The sequence below is a fragment of the Amblyomma americanum genome, chromosome 1 (genome assembly GCF_052857255.1).
Source record: "Amblyomma americanum isolate KBUSLIRL-KWMA chromosome 1, ASM5285725v1, whole genome shotgun sequence".
Classification (NCBI taxonomy): domain Eukaryota; kingdom Metazoa; phylum Arthropoda; class Arachnida; order Ixodida; family Ixodidae; genus Amblyomma; species Amblyomma americanum.
The window spans coordinates 36,872,647-36,891,858 of NC_135497.1; the positions used below are offsets into that span (position 1 = coordinate 36,872,647).

The window sequence follows — 19,212 nt, forward strand, 5'->3', positions numbered from 1 at the left end:
AATCATAATATTTGAAGATCAGCATTAGCAGAGCCATGCTAATAACATGCAGTACAACGGGAAAGCTAAGAAATGAGCACACAGCTATAACAAGCATTTGCAAAAAAAAAAAAAAACACCACACCTTTTAGGTGAGCCAACCATTTCACACATTGATTAGTCTGTGTTAGTATAAGCACAGATACCTGAATGCGACTTTAACATGCCTAGAGGAGATTTTAGACTGCTCCAGTCCACGTCATCAAGAATCCATGTCTACAGATGCATAAAGCGCCATGTACCAATAAGAAAAAGAAAGACAAATGTCCATCTACCTTGGATTACAAGAGATTTCCTTCAATTGACTCGACGTGTGAACAGGCTCTGACAGTCGAAGCATTCTGGCGACCCTTTGAAGGCAGCCCACTATGATGAAGCGAAGGAGGAACTTCGACTGAAGATTAACCCAGTGAAAGACTTCTATTTTTGTGTCACACTGCAGTACTTAATAAAAAGTAAAGCTCGCAAATTTTGGAAATCAATTTTACCTCGTTCCGAAGCCTCAAACAGCCTAATTATTGATGATATCGCTACCAATGACGCATTCGCAATAACAAATGCATTTAACAATTATTTCCACTGTATTCACAACTGATAACTTCAAAATTCCTTCTTTCGCTGTTACTCCTCGTACGTCAATTACTGACTCCGTGTAGGCAGGCAGGGAGTTCTAAACCTCATTTTGAATTTAGTCCTTGTCCTGACGACAACTTATTTCTAGCACGCTATGCGGAAAGGATGAACAGATACCTCACTATCATATTTCAGAAGTCATTATCCAGCGCCACTGTTCCGATCTGGTGGAAGCTTGCGAAAGTTGTTCGTGTGCATAAATCGGGCAATGCTCAATTATTAACAAATTACAGACCAATATCACTCACATCCCACTCTTGCAAGCTTCTCGAGCACATCATTTTCAAACATATCATGGAGTTCCTTGAAGCTAATAATATTCTGAGTGATTTTCAGCACGGCATTCGCCGCGGCTTCAGCACCATTTTGCAATTAACCAAGTTCACTCATGATGTCACTCATTCTCTTGATCTCGGTAACCAGATTGACGATATATTCTTTGACCTATCAAAAGCATTTGACACAGTTCCTCACCTAAAGCTTTTACAAAAATTCAACGCCATACTAAACAATCTGACCACTGTCAACTGCATTGCCAGTTTCCTTTTTTTTCGTTCGCAGTACGTATGCTTCAACTCGGGAATATCTTCTACAGTGGATGGCTCGTCAGGTCTTCCGCAAGGGGCCGTTTTAGGGCCACTTATTTTCCTTCTGTACATTAACGACCTCCCTTCTAGCATATGTACCAAAATTCGCTTATATGCAGATGAATGCGTGCTGTACCTCCCCATCACCTCCACTCAGGATCACACCTTTTTAAATAATTCTTTTGCTAGCTTCTGTCAATGGTGCGACATGTGGCAGATGAAAATTAATTTCACTAAAACGGACTCCATGTCTTTTAACAAATCCTTGTCTCCTTCTCTTTTCACATATTTGTTTAATGGCTTGTGCTTAGATAAAGTAACCGAATATAAATACCCCGGACTGCTTTTCACTGCCAACATGTCTTGGTCGAAGCATATCAATCTAACCTGCAGTAAAGCACTTCAGAGAATATGGTATCTGCAACGCACTTTACGTGCAGCCCGTCATACAAAGCTGCTAGGTTACAAAATACGAATCTGGCCAATTATCGAATATGGCTCAGTTTAATCAGTATCAGCAAGTGTACTGCGATAAAATTGAATCTGTCCAGAACAAGGCAATTTGTTTTATCTATTGTCGCTATGACAGAGAATTTTCGTCCTCGTCTAATCTTAGCTCATTCTCTCTAACTCCGTTTTCAACACGCCGGCACATCGAGTCTCAAATATATTTACACTATCATTAACTCACCACGGCTTATGGCAACGATCACCCATGTTACCTTTTCTGTTGCATTATCTACAAGGCGCCGGCACCATTTCTCCACTTTACACACAGAGTGACATGCACAAATTCAGCTTCTTCCCACGTACCATCGAGTGCTGGACTCCCTGTGTGGTGAAAATTCGTTCACTTCCATTTCTGCCAACTTTTGGCTGCCATTGAATGTTACTGACACCTTGCTTCATATATTTTTTTGTTCATACTTTTTATGTATGCATGCTTGCATTTATGAACATATTTACTCTTTTCATGTATTCTATATCCCACTCCTGCAATAGCCCCTGGGGGGGCTGCTGTATGTACAAATAAATAAACAAACAAACACTGAAATAAACTTGTTCATTCACAGTTAAGTAAAAGCTCTAACAGATTATCTTGAATGCTGGGAACAGTACTGAAGGAAAAATAATTAGCTTTTCGAAACAGAACAACACAGCAATGCCTTCAATTGCTGAAATTGGTGACCCCAGCCAGCCAACATTGGTTAAGAAATGTGCATGACTGCCAAACATCATCAAAGCCTGCAACTACTCTCGCTTGGTCAGCTTGTCCTTGTCTGGGGTGTTTTCGTCTTCATCCGTGTCAGCACCCTTGTACTGGTTTTCCAGGATGGTGTCCCCAACTGCATTGCATGCAGCATCACTCTCGCTGCCCGGATCAGGCAGGCTTTCGAGGAAGAACGAGAAGAAAGCTGGGTCCTGGAATGCACTGTCATATTTGGCAGCAGCAGCAGTAGGCTCGGCCTGCACAGCAAATGTCACTCAACATTTGCATCCCACTGGTGGCCATCAACTCTGCTGGGCCTGGCTCACCTTTTTGGGAGGCTCCTTAGACTCATTTGGTTCCAATGGCTCCTCTTCTGCAGCTACTGCATCTGGTAAGTACTGAGTAGGAATCTCGGCCGCTACAGGAAAGTGAAAGTAATAATGGTGTAAGAACCTTCACAAGCTACGTTTACCTTCAAGATATGAGGTGATAAAAATTTACTACAGGAGAGCCCGGTTACACTGAAGGAGAAGCGACTATGCTTAATTTTTACTGCTCCTGGGGTTAGGCTGTGCCTAAATTATAATTGCAGTTTTATTACATGCATAGACAACCTGCATTGAAACTAGGGCTGCACTCACAATGGGTGGACCACGGCAGACCCCATCCGATAGCCAAGCAATTTTGTTGATATTTAAAAGGCGCTTACCTACATTGCATTTGCCACACTGAGTGCCTGACAGCATTACATATTACTCTGAAGTAGCGTAGAATTGCTGCTTCAATACCACTGCGGACAGGGCTACATTGAAGCAATTCATGAGGAAAACCTTCACAATGCAAACAGCTTATCACAATAGTACATACATACACAAATACAAGCAGTGTTGTAGGCGTTACCGAAATAAGTAACTAAAAACGTTACTCGTTACGCTAAGAAAAAAGGAATGCTTTACGCCCCTATGTTACCTACAAAAAAAGTAACGCCTTACCTTTACCGTTACTGAAAAAAGTGCCACACGTTACTTTGCCGTTACTCCATGGCCATAAATTTTAGTTAGTGCATCTACCCCTTAACCACTCACGATAACAATTTCATAAAGCTCATATTTCACATAATACTTCTAGCCCAAACAACAATTTTACGCGAAATCCTGATTTAATGAGAATACTTTGTATAAATTTGCAGGAGCTTAGCAATGTTATAGAGGCCTAAAGTTGCCTGCAGAGTTATATGTGATGGATTCTAAATTTGTGGCACATGGTGAAGCCATTTTCTGAATGTGACATTAAACACAAAATGACACTTCATCATCAATTCTAACTTCACAAAGAAAACAGCTGAACTGTCATCAAATTTACAGTAATTCTGTAAAATGTCATGTTCAAAAATGCTCGCATGCTTCCATTCTGTGAGAGTTGTGCGTGTGAGTGGTTCGGGAAGGGGAGGTAGGTGAAGGCAAGTGTGTGAATGCATGTTTGTGCATGTGTTACGCACTTTATGGGTATTCTGTCTTTTTTTTTAGTTGGGTGCATCATCAAGAGCAGGTGATACAGATGGACGATGTGCGCAAAACATTCGACGAACCGCATACACGGGAGAAACACAAGGACTGGCGCAACACTAACAACTATTTTATTCTTCTCACACCAAGCAGCGACTCAGGGAGCATGGGCTAAATGTGAGGAACAAAAGTGACAAAGGTGCACATCTTGTGTCATACATTATTGACTGCAGCTACTGTGCACCGCGATTCGATGAGACGGAGATTCTGAGCAGGAGCAGAAACGAACACACGCGGCTAGCTCTCGAAGCATTCCATATTAAGAAAAAGGCTGAAGGATGTGTTAGCGATACTTCCTTATCACTTTACCCTGCCGAATTGAAGTTTTTGTGCTCGCATCGTCGCCAGTAATCTCGCATGACTGGAATTTTGGTTTGCTTGTGCAAGTGTGGAAAAATGTATATCTATGCGTTGGTGTGAGAAGAATAAAATAGTCCTTAGCATTGCACCAGTCCTTGTGTTTCTCCCGTGTAAGTGGTTCGTCGAATGTTTTGCGCACATCGTTCATTTGTATCACCATGCAACTAGGCCCAAAAGAAATGTCAAGAGCAGGTTTTTTCTGGCATGCATGCGAGCCGCAACAGAGGTCGCCGAGGGCGCCTGTTTGTTTATTTGCAGCATCAGTTTAGGTTCTCTGCGTTTTTTCTAAAAGGGGGGGGCGGAGTGGGGACAACGGAACAAAAAGTCACCAGTAATGTGGCACCTCACGTTACCGAAAAATGTTAACGTTGTAAAGACGCAAATCTAACGCACAAGAAATGTGGACAGGCAAAATCTTTGTTGACACAGCGTAGTGCCAAGCCAAGAGTTCGAGAGCGTCAGCTTCGTCTTCTTCAGCTTTCTCTCCTTCGGCGGCACTGGCCGCTGGGGCAGCAAACCCAAATTGTATGTCTTACAATACCCCCGGGGTGAAAAGGCGCCATCCTGGCGGCCTAAGGGCACGAGATGATAGCGGGGTCGTAGTAGGGTTTCAGGCGGTCGAAGTGGACGATTTCGCGGCTGCGGCGTCGATGATCAGGCGAAGGCGTGAGAGGCTCGACGAGGTAGTTAACTGGAGATGTCTGCTGAACTAAGCGATAAGGGCCGTGGTATTTGCTTAGCAGTTTTGTCGACAGGCCCGGGCTGAAGGAGGGCACCAAAAGCAAAACTAAGGAGTCAGGAAGGTAAGCCGGCGGCAGACAGGTAGAAGTGGCGCGGGCACTTTTCTGACGGTACTGATCGTGGGCACTAAAGGAACGGGCAAGTTGACGGCTTTCTTCGGCATGCGCAGCGGCTTGAGAGATGGTTATAAATTCGGAAGAATCTGGGCGGTAAGGGAGTATGGCGTCCATAATTGAAGATGGCTCCCGGCAGTAGAGAAGAAAATATGTGGAAAAACCAGTAGTTGCTTGAATTGCAGAATTGTAAGCATAGGTAACAAATGGTAGAATGCGGTCCCAGTTGGAGTGATCGGATGAAATGTACTTGGCCATCATGTCGCCGAGGGTCCGGTTAAAGCGCTCGGTCATGACGTTTGTCTGGGGATGGTAAGATGAAGTTGTACGGTGGACGATGTGACACTCCCAAAGAAGGGCCTCCAGGATGCCGGACAAGAAGACGTGACCTCGTTCGCTGAAGAATTCCTGAGGCGCACCGTGGCGAAGAATGAATGATGTTTTGAAGTATAAAACCGGCGACGTCGGAGGCCGTTGCAGCTGGTAACGGGGAAGTTTCTGCATAGCGCGTGAGATGATCTATGGCGACAATGATCCAACAGTGCCCAGCAGAAGTGCTAGGAAGAGGGCCATAAAGGTCGATTCCAACACGGTCGAAAGGGCGGGCCGGACAAGGTAAAGGTTGCAGAGGAGCCGGTGAGTGTTGTGGTGGATGCTTGCGCCGCTGACATTCGAAGCAAGAGCGGACGTACTGACAGACAGAACGGTACATGCCTCGCCAATAATACCGAAGACGTAGGCGGGTAAAAGTTTTCAGCAGACCAGCATGAGCGCATTGCGGGTCGTCATGATAGCTGGCACAAAGAAACGACGTCGGAGATGGTTTGAGGATTTTTGGACACTAACATCTGAAATGCGTCGTCCTCAATCCCTTTAAGAATGTGTTTGATTTTGTCCGCGTCGCTCATGGATGGATTCAGACGCTTGCATAAATCAACGACATCCTCGATATAGCTTGTGAAATTCTCGCCGCTCTGCTGAGCCCGACTGCGCAACCGTTGTTCGGCACGAAGTTTTTGGACAGCGGGGCGGCCGAAGACATCGGTAAGGCTGGTTTTGAGGGCCGCCCAGGTAGAAAAATCGGCTTCGTGGTTGCGAAACCACAAGTTGGCGACGTCGGTCAGATAAAAGATGACGTTTGTCAGCTTGACGCTGTCGTCCCATTTATTATAGGCGCTTACGCGTTCATAGGAGGCGAGCCAGTTTTCGACGTCGGTGTCGTCCGTGCCGCTGAAGATCGCAGGGTCGCGCTGACGCACGGGAACGGAGCAGACGACGGCGGCGGGAACAGTGGAGCCAGGCTGGGGCTGGGTGTCAGTCAGGTAAGACATACAATTGGGGTTTGCTGCCCCAGCGGCCAGTGCCGCCGAAGGAGAGAAAGCTGAAGAAGACGAAGCTTACGCAGTTCAGTTTGCGAAGACGAAGCTGACGCTCTCGAACTCTTGGCTTGGAGCTATGCTGTATCAACAAAGATTTTGCCTGTCCACATTTCTTGTGCGTCTGATTTGCATCTTTACATTTGGTGGAGGTGCTGCCTGTTCCCACCCTGGAGCTACAGACCTTACGGATCTACGGACCTGAAGATCTACACCCCTTACCAGTCTCTACCACGATGACTGACACCCAGCTCCAGCCTGGCTCCACTGCTCCCGCAGCCGCCGTCTGTTCCTGTCCCGTGCGTCAGCGCGATCCTGCGATCTTCAACGGCACGGACGACACCGACATCGAAGACTGGCTTGCCTCCTATGAACACGTAAGTGCCTATAATAAATGGGACGACAGCGTCAAGCTGACAAACGTCATCTTTTATCTGTCCGACGTCGCCAACTTGTGGTTTCGCAACCACAAAGCCGATTTTTATACCTGGGCGGCCCTCAAAACCAGCCTTACCAACGTCTTCGGCCGCCCCGCTGTCCGAAAAATTCGTGCCGAACAACGGTTGCACAGTCGGGCCCAGCAGAGCGGCGAGAATTTCACAAGCTATATCGAGGATGTCATTGATTTATGCAAGCGTCTGAATCCATCCATGAGCGACGTGGAAAAATCAAACACATTGAGGACAACGCATTTCAGATGTTAGTGTCCAAGAATCCTCAAACCATCTCCAACGTCGTTTCTTTGTGTCGGAGCTATGACGAGCTCTGGAAACAGCGTCTTGTCAACCGCCGTACCATTTTCTCAGACGACACCATTTCGAGCTTGGCTGTCGGCGGTCCTGCTCACAATCAGTCGACCCTTCAGCAGATCCAGCAGTTTGTGCGAGAGGAGGTTGCTCGCCAGCTATCGCTGGTTACCTGCCCACCCGCTCCAACGCCAACGCTGTCGCCTTCCATTCAGCGTGTCATCCAGGAGCAGGTTGCAGAGGTCCTGCCGCCCGCTAATCCACCTCCTGTGGTCACTGCACCGCTGATCTATGCTGAAGCTGTCGTCCGGCCATGACCTCAGCCGGTTGTTCCTGCCTATGCGCCACCTTGCACCGTCTTTCCTGACCAGCCGCTCGCTCCTACAATGCCTCACCCTCACCGGCCTTTGCCTCGCACTGCTCCACGCCCTCTGAATCCGTGGCGTACACAAGATAACCGCCCGATTTGCTATACTTGCGGCCTCGCTGGTCACGTGGCCCGTTGGTGCCACACCCGCGAATCCCATCCTCACGACTACGGGCGAGCGCCGAAGTACGACGTTCCCGTGTCCTCCGCACCTGACTCTTCTCATCTGCCCCAGCATACCTCTACATATCGCTCCAACTCCTACCACCGAACCCCCCGGTTGCCGTCTCCTCGCCGCCGTTCGGTCTCTCCTATGCGCCGCCAGTCACCACCCCTCCAAGCGGAAAACTAGGCGCCGCAGTTCCAGAGGCAAGAACTGCACCGTAACCAACCGTGAACATTTTTGAAGTGCTGGTTGAAGGTGTTCCTGTTCATGCGCTCATTGACACTGGTGCTGCCGTGTCCATCATTAGCCGCAACTTGTGCCGCAAACTTAAAAAGTGACGATGCCGCTTTCTGAAATTTCCCTTTGAACCGCCAGCGCTGACCCCATTCGACCTCTTGCAGCGTGCACCGCTCGCCTCATCATCCAAGACCTCTCCTACACCATTGAGTTCTTCGTTCTTGCCCGCTCCTCTCACGACATCATCCTCGGTTGGGACTTTCTGTTCGCGCATCACGCAATCATCGACTGTGCACATGCTCAAATTGATTTGTCGCCGCTGTGTGATACTCTTATAGATGCCTCCCCTGCTACTGCCGCACATATTCTCGCCACTGACGACACCAACGTGCCAGCTTTCTCTCCTTCGGCGGCACTGGCCGCTGGGGCAGAAAACCCCATTTGTATGTCTTACAACGTAAGTATGTTACCCGTTGCAGATCCCAAATGGTAACGAGTATGTTACTAAGTTATTGAAAAAAGGAACGCATTACCGCCAACACTAAATACACCAGGTGGGTGTAAAAAAAGCACATGAAAGCTGTACAGCTGATGTGCATGCGTGGCTCTTGAGTAGAAGCCTGTGAAGACAAGGAACTGTCTTGAAGGTGTCTTTACAGGCTTCTTCACATGGGTGATGCATGCGTTTTATGTGTTTATTTTCACCCACTACTTCGATTGCCAGACAGGGCCAGTGTGTTTATCTATGAAAATGTTCCCCTGCGAAGTTCATCATCATGAACACCGCTTATTAATGCGAAAGCATTATATGGTTACGTCATGTCAGCAAAAAGTGTCCACAAATTTTGTCCGCATGATTATGTCGTTCTGTGGAGACAAATGTGCAAAAGTTTGATTGTTAGGTAGTGCGTGAGTAGATCTTGAAATGAGAGTTTAGTTGATGAATTGTAATTAATTAATTAATTAATCTCGATTAATGCAATAAAATGTAATAAAAACAATATATAAATAATTAAAAAACAAAAGGATAAAATGAAACATGGGGGTGAAAGAGAAGAAGAGGAAAGGCTTTCGCATTTCCGCTCTTAAGCAGGCTTAAGTGCAATCCTGTAATTTTTCCTTGTCTTTCTAAAAAAGAAAAGTCATTCATAGGTAATGAAAATTTATTTACTAAGCAAGGTATTAAATACACAAATGATTAGGAGCTTGCAAAGATTAATTAAATTTCTTGATTTTAAAATGGTATTTCCTTTTCAACAAACCCCTTTGAGCTCTGGCAACGCTGCAGTTGGGCTCCCAAACTATTTATGCTTTGAAATTGAGTGCTGTACAACAAGTGGGCAAAGCGGCGCCCTCAAGGTGGGGCACTTGCTATATAAGATAGAGGTCTCTGGCATGCCCATTTTGTTTGCTGGTTTCCTTTTGGCAAGATCGCCATCAGTATTCCATTGGCTGGATGAGAAACGTGGACTGCATTCGCTTCTCTACCAAAAGCACAACCATGGCGCATGCAAGTAGCCTAGCTATGTTTCCATATGAAAAACACGGCTACTAATGCAATGTCATATTTTTTATGCTGACATATCTTGTGTGCCCAGCTAGGTGCTGCAGTTTCAGTTGATTACAATGGAAGCATTATCACTGGCAAATCGAACTCGTAATACTCAGCCCACTGAAAAGAGAAAGTTTAACTTGCAGTGCATGAGCACACCTTGCAGATTGAGTGAAAGTGGCCTGCAAGGCAACAGCTGGCCTTCTGCACAAGATACAGCAATATTTTCATTCTCCCTGAAAGCGGGAACTGGTTCCGCACTATTCCATGCTTCTTACTGACTGCATGCAGTGATTTGTGGGGAGGAAGCTTTCCAGGCACATCTGTTGTCCCACTCCCTTCACAAAGATTTGCTGTCTACCTGTACAAAATGTTCATTCAACGTATCAAGCAGTGTAATGAATGCCAGAAAAAGAGGGAAAACAAATGCTATCATGTCTACACCCCGGATTACCTAAAACACCACGTCGTCGGAAGCATTTTGGGAGTCCCCTGTCATCATCATCGGCTGGGTTTGTTCACAAACATGAAAGATGTCTGTAAATATGTATGCTTGTAAGTTTACTCACTGCGGCAGAAGTGCTTTTAAGCTGTGCACAGAATAGATAGGGAGCATTTCATGTAGTTTCAGGCTGACATTTCATGGTATGCTTCAATGAAGTTAACTCCTGCAAATTCCAATAGAGTACAGGATAACAGAACACCTGTACGTATTAACAGAATGACTCAAAGAGTCTGCCAAGCTTTTAACCCTTTCAGGCACCACTTCTCGTTTCGATTGAAAACAAATATTTTCCCACCTAAATAGTATATTCAGGCTTCAAGAAAGCCAATTAGTTAGTTTTCCAGCACAAAATACTGATAGTTTATGTTTTATGGTGATAGACAAAATTTAGAAGTGTCATAATGGTTGGAAATTGTAACATCAGAATTCCAGGATTTGTCAGATAACCAGCCGAGGGGTCGTGGAGACATATTCTGTTCCTAAGTGCACGCTACGCTCAAAATTGAAAAAAAAAAAAAAACATGGCATGACTGGTGGCAAAATCTGTCTGCCTAAAAATGACAGCTCGCTGCTTGAGAAACACTATTTACTGCATTTCAATTGAGCCACATTGCATTTGCAAGTGAGCTACATACCTACATAGTGCTGCAGCTTTTAGATCTTAACTTGCAGTACGAGCACGGAAAGCTTCTTCCATATGATTCTGTGCATTCGAAGATAGTAAAAAGAGCTATAGGAAGCTCATGCCTAGAATCTGCTCTTACAAAGCTATGCCCGCATTCAATGCACACCAGCTTCGATAATCAGATTAAGAGGCTGCTTTCAGCTGGCTTCCGCTGTGAGGTCATTTCAGCTGTCGTTGACAACCTTCTACAGAAGGTAAAAAAAATGTGCCAAGAGCAAGCAGCGCATGCTCAGAAAGAAGGTCACAATTGTGCCGTATATGCACAAAGTAACCCACAAGAAGAAAATAGTGTCAAACAGGTATGGCGTCTGCGTAGTTTTTTCAGCGCCTTGAAAGCTCACTGGGTTATGCCTGAGGATATACAATGAAGGAGCTTGACGAAGCAGGTGCTGAAAAAAAAAGAGCCGAAGCATTCGTGAAATGTGCCACAGGCATGGTATATCAAATCCCGCTCAATTGTGGTCACGTGTATGTTGGCCAGGCAAGCTGCTGCGTGAATGAACGTGCAGGGAAGCATGCACAGTCAATTCGGAACAAAGAAGGAGCCAACTTGCCGGCTCATTGCATTACATGCAAAGGTTGTCAGCCACAACTCAAGAGCATTAGGCAGGAGTAACCGGTGAGCTTCTAGAAGCATACCAGATCAAGGTAAAGGGCGAGGACTGCCTTACTGACACTTCTGTTATCCTGTGTAATGCACAAAGGACTTCCTGCACGGATTTTCTTGATTTGTGCACAGGCTTGATTTGCCCCCTCCCCTTTCTAGGCACGTGTGTACACTGCCTATACAAGGTGTTTCAAATTATTCAATACAGATTTTTCTTTGAAGAGCCACGAAAAATAATTGTTTACGTAATAGAGTGCAATGACAATTATAACCTTTGTGCATAAAGTTTCGAGACTGATTTATTTTCTTCTCTATAAATGGTTCACCAAAACAAATGGTGCGCATGTGTAGCGCCATCTTTTCGGGCTAAACTGCTATTTATGTCAATTGCTGTGGCAGCCGCTAGATGGCACTACATGTAGAAAAATACGTTGTCACTAGTCGTCTGCGCATTCTACTGTGAGTGAATGTGGAGAGATGGACGTCCACCTCAAACAGCGTGTAAACATAAAATTCTGTGTGAAGCTTGGCAAGACAGCCACACAGACGTATGAGCCCCTTCGTGACGCTTGAGGCGAGACATTATTGCGAGCGCGTTTTCGAGTGGCACAAGGGGTTTGTTTTGGGGAGAACGTAAGTGGAAGACGACACAAAGCAGGGGCAGCCTTCAACCTCACGGAATGAAAACGTGGCTCGGATCAGGGAAATCGTACAGCAAGACCGCACCATTACAGTCCGCATGCTATCAGATGCTCTCGACATTAGTAAGACAACATGCCACCAAATTTTGTGTGAAAACTTGGGGAAACAAAAGCTGAATGCCAGACTTGTGCCGCACTCACACAGGACCAGGACACGATCAGTGAGCGCTGATTTTCTCTCCGAGGCAGAGAAGGATGCTGCATTCGTTGACAGCATCACTGCTGAAGACGAAACATGGTGTTTTCAATACGATCCACAAAGAGGCAGAGCACCGAAGGGCAGTCCGCTAGCTCTCCGGCTTCGAGAAAGTTGCAGCAAAAGAAGACCAAACCAAAGACGATGCTGATATATTTTTTTTTTATTCCAGAGGTGTCATACACCGAGAGTTCGTCCCACAAGGACAGATGGTGAATCAGGAGTTTTATATCCGCGTGCTCCAACACATGCGTGATGCACTACGATGCCGTCGGCCTGACTTATGGGCATCTGGACAATGCAGCCTTCTCCACGATAATGCAAGGCCGCACACTGCTCTCAGCGTGACAGAATTTGTCGCCAAGCACAGCATTACTGTACTTTCCCATCAGCCATACTCTCCTGACCTCTCTCCATGCGATTTTTTCCTGTTTTCGTTTAAGAGAGCCCTAAAAGGCCGATGGATGGGGAGCGTGGAGGCCATTAAGACGCCACGACAAAGGAGCTGACAGCCTTGCCAAAAGAAGCGTTTTCCAACTGTTTTCATGACCTGAAGAAGCGTTCGAAGCTGTGTATAGACTGCAAGAGAGACTATTTCGAAGGGGTGCTACACAAATGATTTCAATGTTCAACGCATTTTTTTTAATGGACTCAGTCTCAGAAATTTACGGACAAAGGTTGTAACTAAAATACACTCATCTACTTTTGAATTGGTTTTAGGACAAATGGTTATATGGAGAAATTGAGGGCTTTTGACATAGAAAGTGAACACAGTTTATAAAATTTCTGAATCAGCATCGCACTTCGAGATATGGAACGCAGAATATACGTTTTACAGGTCGTTAAGTCTGCTTTTCCACGTTACATATCCATAAAATGGCATCGCTGGACGTGGTATCATCAAAGGAATCACGTCAACATCATCTGCGTCTTAAAGGGACTATGCAATGAATAAAAAGTCGCTTGTAAATGTTTTAAATGCTTACAAATGATGCTAAGAAGCATTCACACCAAGTATGAGTCTTCGCAACTGAGCCAACAATTCATTATGAATTTTTAAAAACCGTGTTTTTTAAAATTCGCGGGACGATTGGTGTGCATGTAGCGAGTGATTTTGATACTAAAATCGTGAAAAAAGATGTCACTATACCCATGACGTCAGCCGGCCACGACGTCACGGGCACACTTCCGGTAGCCGTGAAAAAATCGTCTGCTCGTGCCGCCGTGTGACCCTCTCAGGCAAGCACGAGCCAGGGCATTGCTTCGCGCATATGGTTTCAATTTTCCTCTGCCGCCTCCTTCCGTTGGGAGTTCCGGAGCCGCTCGCAGTGTCTTTTTCGTCCGCGCGAGATGAATACGCCTTGCTATGTCGTCGGCTGCAAACCCGGTGACTGGTGAGGTGTTGAACTCAGGCATGTTATTCCAAGAGACGCTGCTGCTGGGGTGCTAGGAGCGACAACCGGAAGTTGCAAAACGAACGTCAGCAGATGACGTATTCGTGGGCGGGGCCCAGTCTCAGAGCTGTTTTCTTTATTTTTATCTGGTGCCCCGCGTGTACGAGTTGAGGGGGAGAGGAGGAGCGTAATTTTTAATCGTCTGCATCTTCGTTGCTATTGATGCTAGCTTAAAAATTCTTGCATTGGGGTGACGAGTGATTGAATGATTCTCTCTCCTGTTTTACGTAATCTAAATTAATTTATTGCATAGGCCCTTTAAAAGACGTAAGTCTGCATTGGACTCAAAGAAAGCAGATTTTATCAATATGCAGTGTGGGAAAGCCAACTTGAAGAGGTCTCGAAAGAGTTTTTTACATGTTCGATATCTCGAAGCATCATGCCAATGCTAAAATATCAAAAACTGTGCTCGCTGTCTATTTTGACGGCCTTCAATTGCAGAATATAACTATGTGCCTTAAAACTAAATATAAGAAAGTTAACCAGGTAATTGTATTTATATTATTATTTTTTCATTGCACTGTGTCAATAAATAAAGTCCGCATTTCCGTAAAATTGAAATACATGCACCACACCGAAATATCTTATAATTTTAAAGAAAAATCCGTATTGAATAATCGAAACACCTCTTATAAGCTCTATTGAACAGAATAAAACTAGTTGAAAGTTAACGCTTTTTCAGACTTCGTTGTTTTTCCTGTCTTTTATGTGTGCGCAACTTCTCAATAGCCATGTGCCAACTCGCCCAACAAGTTCAGAGCCAGGCTTCCAACACCATCTTTTACAACATACGTCAATGCAGCCTACTTTGGGATCGTGCATGTTTAGCCAAGTTATCCACAGCAAATGCAGCTAGCAGGCAACTAACAATCTTTCTATATACGTATGTTGTAGTAGTCATCGGACTGCAACATATTCATCCTGCTGTCTTTATTCATGGCAGACAAGTGTCAAATTGCGTGTGCTTCGCAATAAATCTGAATTTCCAATTTAACTACACATTTTGCTGCATAACTATTTAAATTGAAATACTTACATGGCAGACTGCCACTGCCACTTACGAAGGCAGAGAGCTGTAGCATAGAGCATAGGGAAATATCTGAGAAAAATGTTGGACCTGCAGCTACAAAGTATTTTTCCAGCATTCAAGAGAACATCCAGCACTGAAAATTCTTTTTTAATGTGTTAGCATTAGAACGCCCATTACTGAAAAAAGCGTCCAGAGTTGGTGTTGGTGCGTGAAGCCTTGGTTGGTAGGAGGAAAATAAGTGAGGAGAATCCCCTCTCCACTTTAAGGAGAGAGAAGGGAAGGAAAAAGGAAGAGAAAAGAGAATAGGAAGAAAGAGGTGGAAGGTGACGGGTGCCGAGAGGGGCGCCGCAGTTGCCAATCAGAGCTGGGTGGGGAGAGTGGAGAGGGAATATGGCGTGCCACACTGTGATTGATGAATTGGACAGGGAAAGTTAAGCAGGGGCACATCGTGACTGGATCATGTCACCTGCTTGCACGGCCCGAACCAGTCAGTGATGGTGGCTGCTCCATCCGAGGAACAGTAATGCTAATGCATACTCTGCCGCATGAAACGAATTGATCGCCTATGAATTTTAAAAATTTATATTCACATGCTATAGTTTCGCTCAGATTACTGGGAGGCCATCATGGTGTGGTGGACACTTTTACTAAATAAACTCTTTAGTCAAGGCCAGTTGGTTTTCTTGAAAATGCGTGCTTGTTTCATCTTCTAGAATTTTAACACTGGCTTTCCTTCGTGCAGATTTTAACTGTTTTCTTGACTATGGCACCTTTACCCCTTGGAAGTGCTTTTTGCTGAGTATTTTTTATTAACTGTTGAATCTTTTCACTACTTCACCTTAGTTTTGCTTTTAGATTTTAATTTGCTCTAGTGATTGTTTTCTACCCACTGTAGCCTAATTTACTGTGCGTTTTCAACGATTTATTTAAAACATTTATTTTTCATTTGCATCACGTAAAAGCAGTTGCTTATCCTGATTCTGGACTTTGCATGGGTCTTGGCAATTTTTGTACATGCAAACCATGCATGTGCATAGTTGCACTGTTTGATTTTGTTTCCTTCAAGGTTTACTGTTTTCCGATCTCTGGCATTGTGCATGTATGCATGTTATATGCATACATTTGTCGTCTTTATTGTGCAGGCATTTTCAACAATTTTGCTGTTAATGATGAAATTCGAGAATTTTTGGGGGTAGGTATCAAGCCATTAACCTGCAGCAAAACAGGGAAACAAGTCATATGCAGAGTCTCACTTACAGCACAGTCTGAGCGACATTTGTATAGCCACAGCAAGCTCCTCTTCTTCTGTCATGACTTCATAGTGTTGTATTCCTGTAAAAGCTCCACCTTGTCCAGTTCCGTATGACATATGCTCCAAGAGCTCTTCTTCAGCTGGCATAGCTGCACACACAACAGACACACTGTAGAATGCAATGACAGAGTACATGGTTCACTGGTTCTGAATGGGTGACTACATTAATACTAGACAGAACATGGCAGCAATCGAGTTTTAACATTCCCAATTGCACACTGTGTAATGGGGGAGTTTATTTAGATGCGCTGAAGCCTGCCAAGCAGCAGTGGAAACTGTCAGCTGGGTCAGGGAGGCTCTCATTCTATGCAAAGGCAATGCAGCTATGGGAACACGCATCTTCTTTACAATGGACCCTGGGGAAAGGCGAGGCAACAACAAGACAACTGAATTGTAGTAAAGCTTGAGGCGCTGGAGATTTATAGTCTCACAGCTGTGTCAGTGGAAATTGGAAGACTGTCTGAGGGGCTTAGTAATGTAGTTAACAGCGGATGTGCGATACAGTAAGTGGTAGAGGCCGTGGTACTTGGCAAGAGGTTTCTTGGAGAGGCCAGAAGTAGTGAATCGTATCCGCAGCCACTCGAGTGAGCCATGTAGGAAAGGTGATTCAAGCTGGTCATTGTCATGACAGTGTTTTATGCGTCACTGTCTGTTGAGAGTGACCATGAGATCTAGCAGCACTCTTCTGCATGAAAAACACTTTCAACTCTAAAAGTGCTTCACCTTGGCTTCAAAGCTGAGATGTATGCAATGAAGAAAAACAACATTCCTGTTTTCCACATTTCCCACATTCTGATGCCTTTCTTTTAACATGAACATCATAGACATGAAAATGAAGAGGAAGGCTATCCCAGAATGATTTTCTACAGTGAAATTCCATTACTAGTGCCCTAGTCAAAACAGTAATACTATTTGCACATAGGTCCACCTGTTTGCTTTTTTTAAATTGCGCTATCAAAACTTTGGGTTCCACTAATATGGAAATCACAGCCAGGACGAGGTGCAAACTCTGCTAAAAACTAAGAAGGAGAAACGCCATTGCAGACAAACATCACAGGGAAGAGACGAACACCTATCTGCATCCCTTTCTTGTTGCACTGTTTGTCCATTCAATCTTAGCTATGACAGGAGGACACCAACAATGCTGCTGCGAAGAGTCCTACGCTCTGGCAGCCTTAGTGCCTTCATGAACTGCACCAATATCTGCTACCCTCACTAAGCAAAGGTTTTATGCGCCTCTTATTTAAGAGAGGTAGACAAAATTCTTGGTTAAGGCCAATACAAAGACAAGAATGGAGTTCCATCGCACCATCGCCGCATCCATCGCCCATTTTACAGGCACTGTCATATAATGAAATTTCTTTCAGTCGCTTCACCACATGGCAAATCATAGCTCCTGAACGTGGCTCACCATTCTCGGCAGCATGCAAGTCAGCTATCATCATACACATGGAACAAAAAAATTGAGTGACAGCATGCCAGATTTCGATAATGTCACTGAAAGGTGTACCAGACACTGTGGAAAGCACTGACAGTTTCTCACGTCACTACTGCAGCTCCAGTATGTGATGCACTGCACTGATCACCTTAAGTGTATGTTGGCAGCTCGACGCTTCCATTAGTTGACCAATACAACATTCTTTTTTTCTTTTGCGGGTGCCAAAATTACAGGGTTGACCTAACTATGTATTGGCCAATATTCGAGTAAATACGGTAATTCGCGGTAAAAAATCCCAATGAAAGTCGGACAAAAAATTGACATTTGTGCTTATAGCATAAATTTGTAAATTCGGCAGTACCAGGTATAAATGTCTATTTAAAAAAAATCTGTGCCTTAATTACCATCCCATCCTTAATACCTTCCTTCACAGCACAATCGGGGTGTCCATCGAATATGACATTATGAGTACTTAAAATGCCAGCATAGACCACACACTGGGTTTGGCAGAGCAAAGACACTAGAACCTTGGGCCATGCTATGAATCAAGTGTGACACTGCACCACAACAAAATTTCAAGGGTAATGCAAACAGCCACTGCTGTAAAATCCTGACAGGCTTATTGACATCTGTGCTGGGTCTATAGCCACAACATTTAAGTGTTTAAACAGGCAGCACTGGGTCTAATGATTCATAACACTGTGCTGAAAATAAAAAAAAACTGCTGTACTAGTGTGTTCTTTTTAAAAAAAAAATGAAACAAGACAACGGAAGAATACACCCCAAACATTCTTTGTTCATTTTATTCAAACATATAATCTTCAGAATACTTTTTATGCTCACGGTGTCCACACATGAAATGTCTTCGCAAGAATTGTTGATTAGTAAGGTTATGTTAATTTTATCACTACGAGGCATTCTGTGATTGGTGCAGCTCAACAAGTCTACCTGTAATATGTTCTGTTAGGAAAAGACCATGATAACAGTCTAAACATCAACTAAACCCCACAGGAGCAGCTGTTTTTTTTTCTGAGCCTATACACCAAAACAAATAGCTCTATATATAAACTGTATAGATTTGTTTGGATCTAAAGCAGCCATAATTCTATTGTAAAAGACTAGTCTGACACATGCTACTTCTACTTAGCAGTCTGTTAAACGGAACAAATAAAGCAAACCTATTTTTATATTTGAAGTCCATGGTAGAGGGAGGGCAGGCAGATATTTCCCTGACACACACAAAGTGAAGAAGGCAGGGGAAAGCCTCTGGGTGCTTGCCAACGTTTCGACAAGAGGACTTGTCTTCTTCCTCTTACTTGGTTCTGCCACGTAATTCTGAGAAAACTGGCACACCTGTTATCCAGGGAACTAATAATGCAATCAGACTACAACTTCTGAAATAGCTTATGCTTCCTAAAATCCATTAGATTTCCGCAGGAGACTTTTTTACAGCACATATACCGGGCAAGCCTATCGTTACGAACAATAATACGCCTACAGAGAACTTGTCAATATTTCTGACCCACTACATTGCAAACATTCCAACCCTCCTTCCTTCTTTTGTCGAAAACGCATTGCGCTTTCTTCGAATA

At 44.5% G+C, this 19,212-nt stretch overlaps 1 protein-coding gene across 1 annotated transcript in view; it reads right to left on the minus strand.

Moving 5' to 3' along the window:
* Nucleotides 1-2,303: 2,303 nt before the first annotated feature.
* Nucleotides 2,304-19,212, minus strand: part of LOC144112642 (26S proteasome non-ATPase regulatory subunit 4-like) — a 60,300-nt gene continuing 43,391 nt past the window's right edge. The window contains exons 9-11 of the mRNA XM_077645452.1: nucleotides 16,128-16,271; nucleotides 2,796-2,887; nucleotides 2,304-2,726 (exon numbers count right to left, since the gene is read on the minus strand). Coding sequence (XP_077501578.1) covers nucleotides 2,511-2,726; nucleotides 2,796-2,887; nucleotides 16,128-16,271 — 452 coding nt within the window. The 3' untranslated portion in view covers nucleotides 2,304-2,510. The remainder of the gene's footprint in view (nucleotides 2,727-2,795; nucleotides 2,888-16,127; nucleotides 16,272-19,212) is intronic.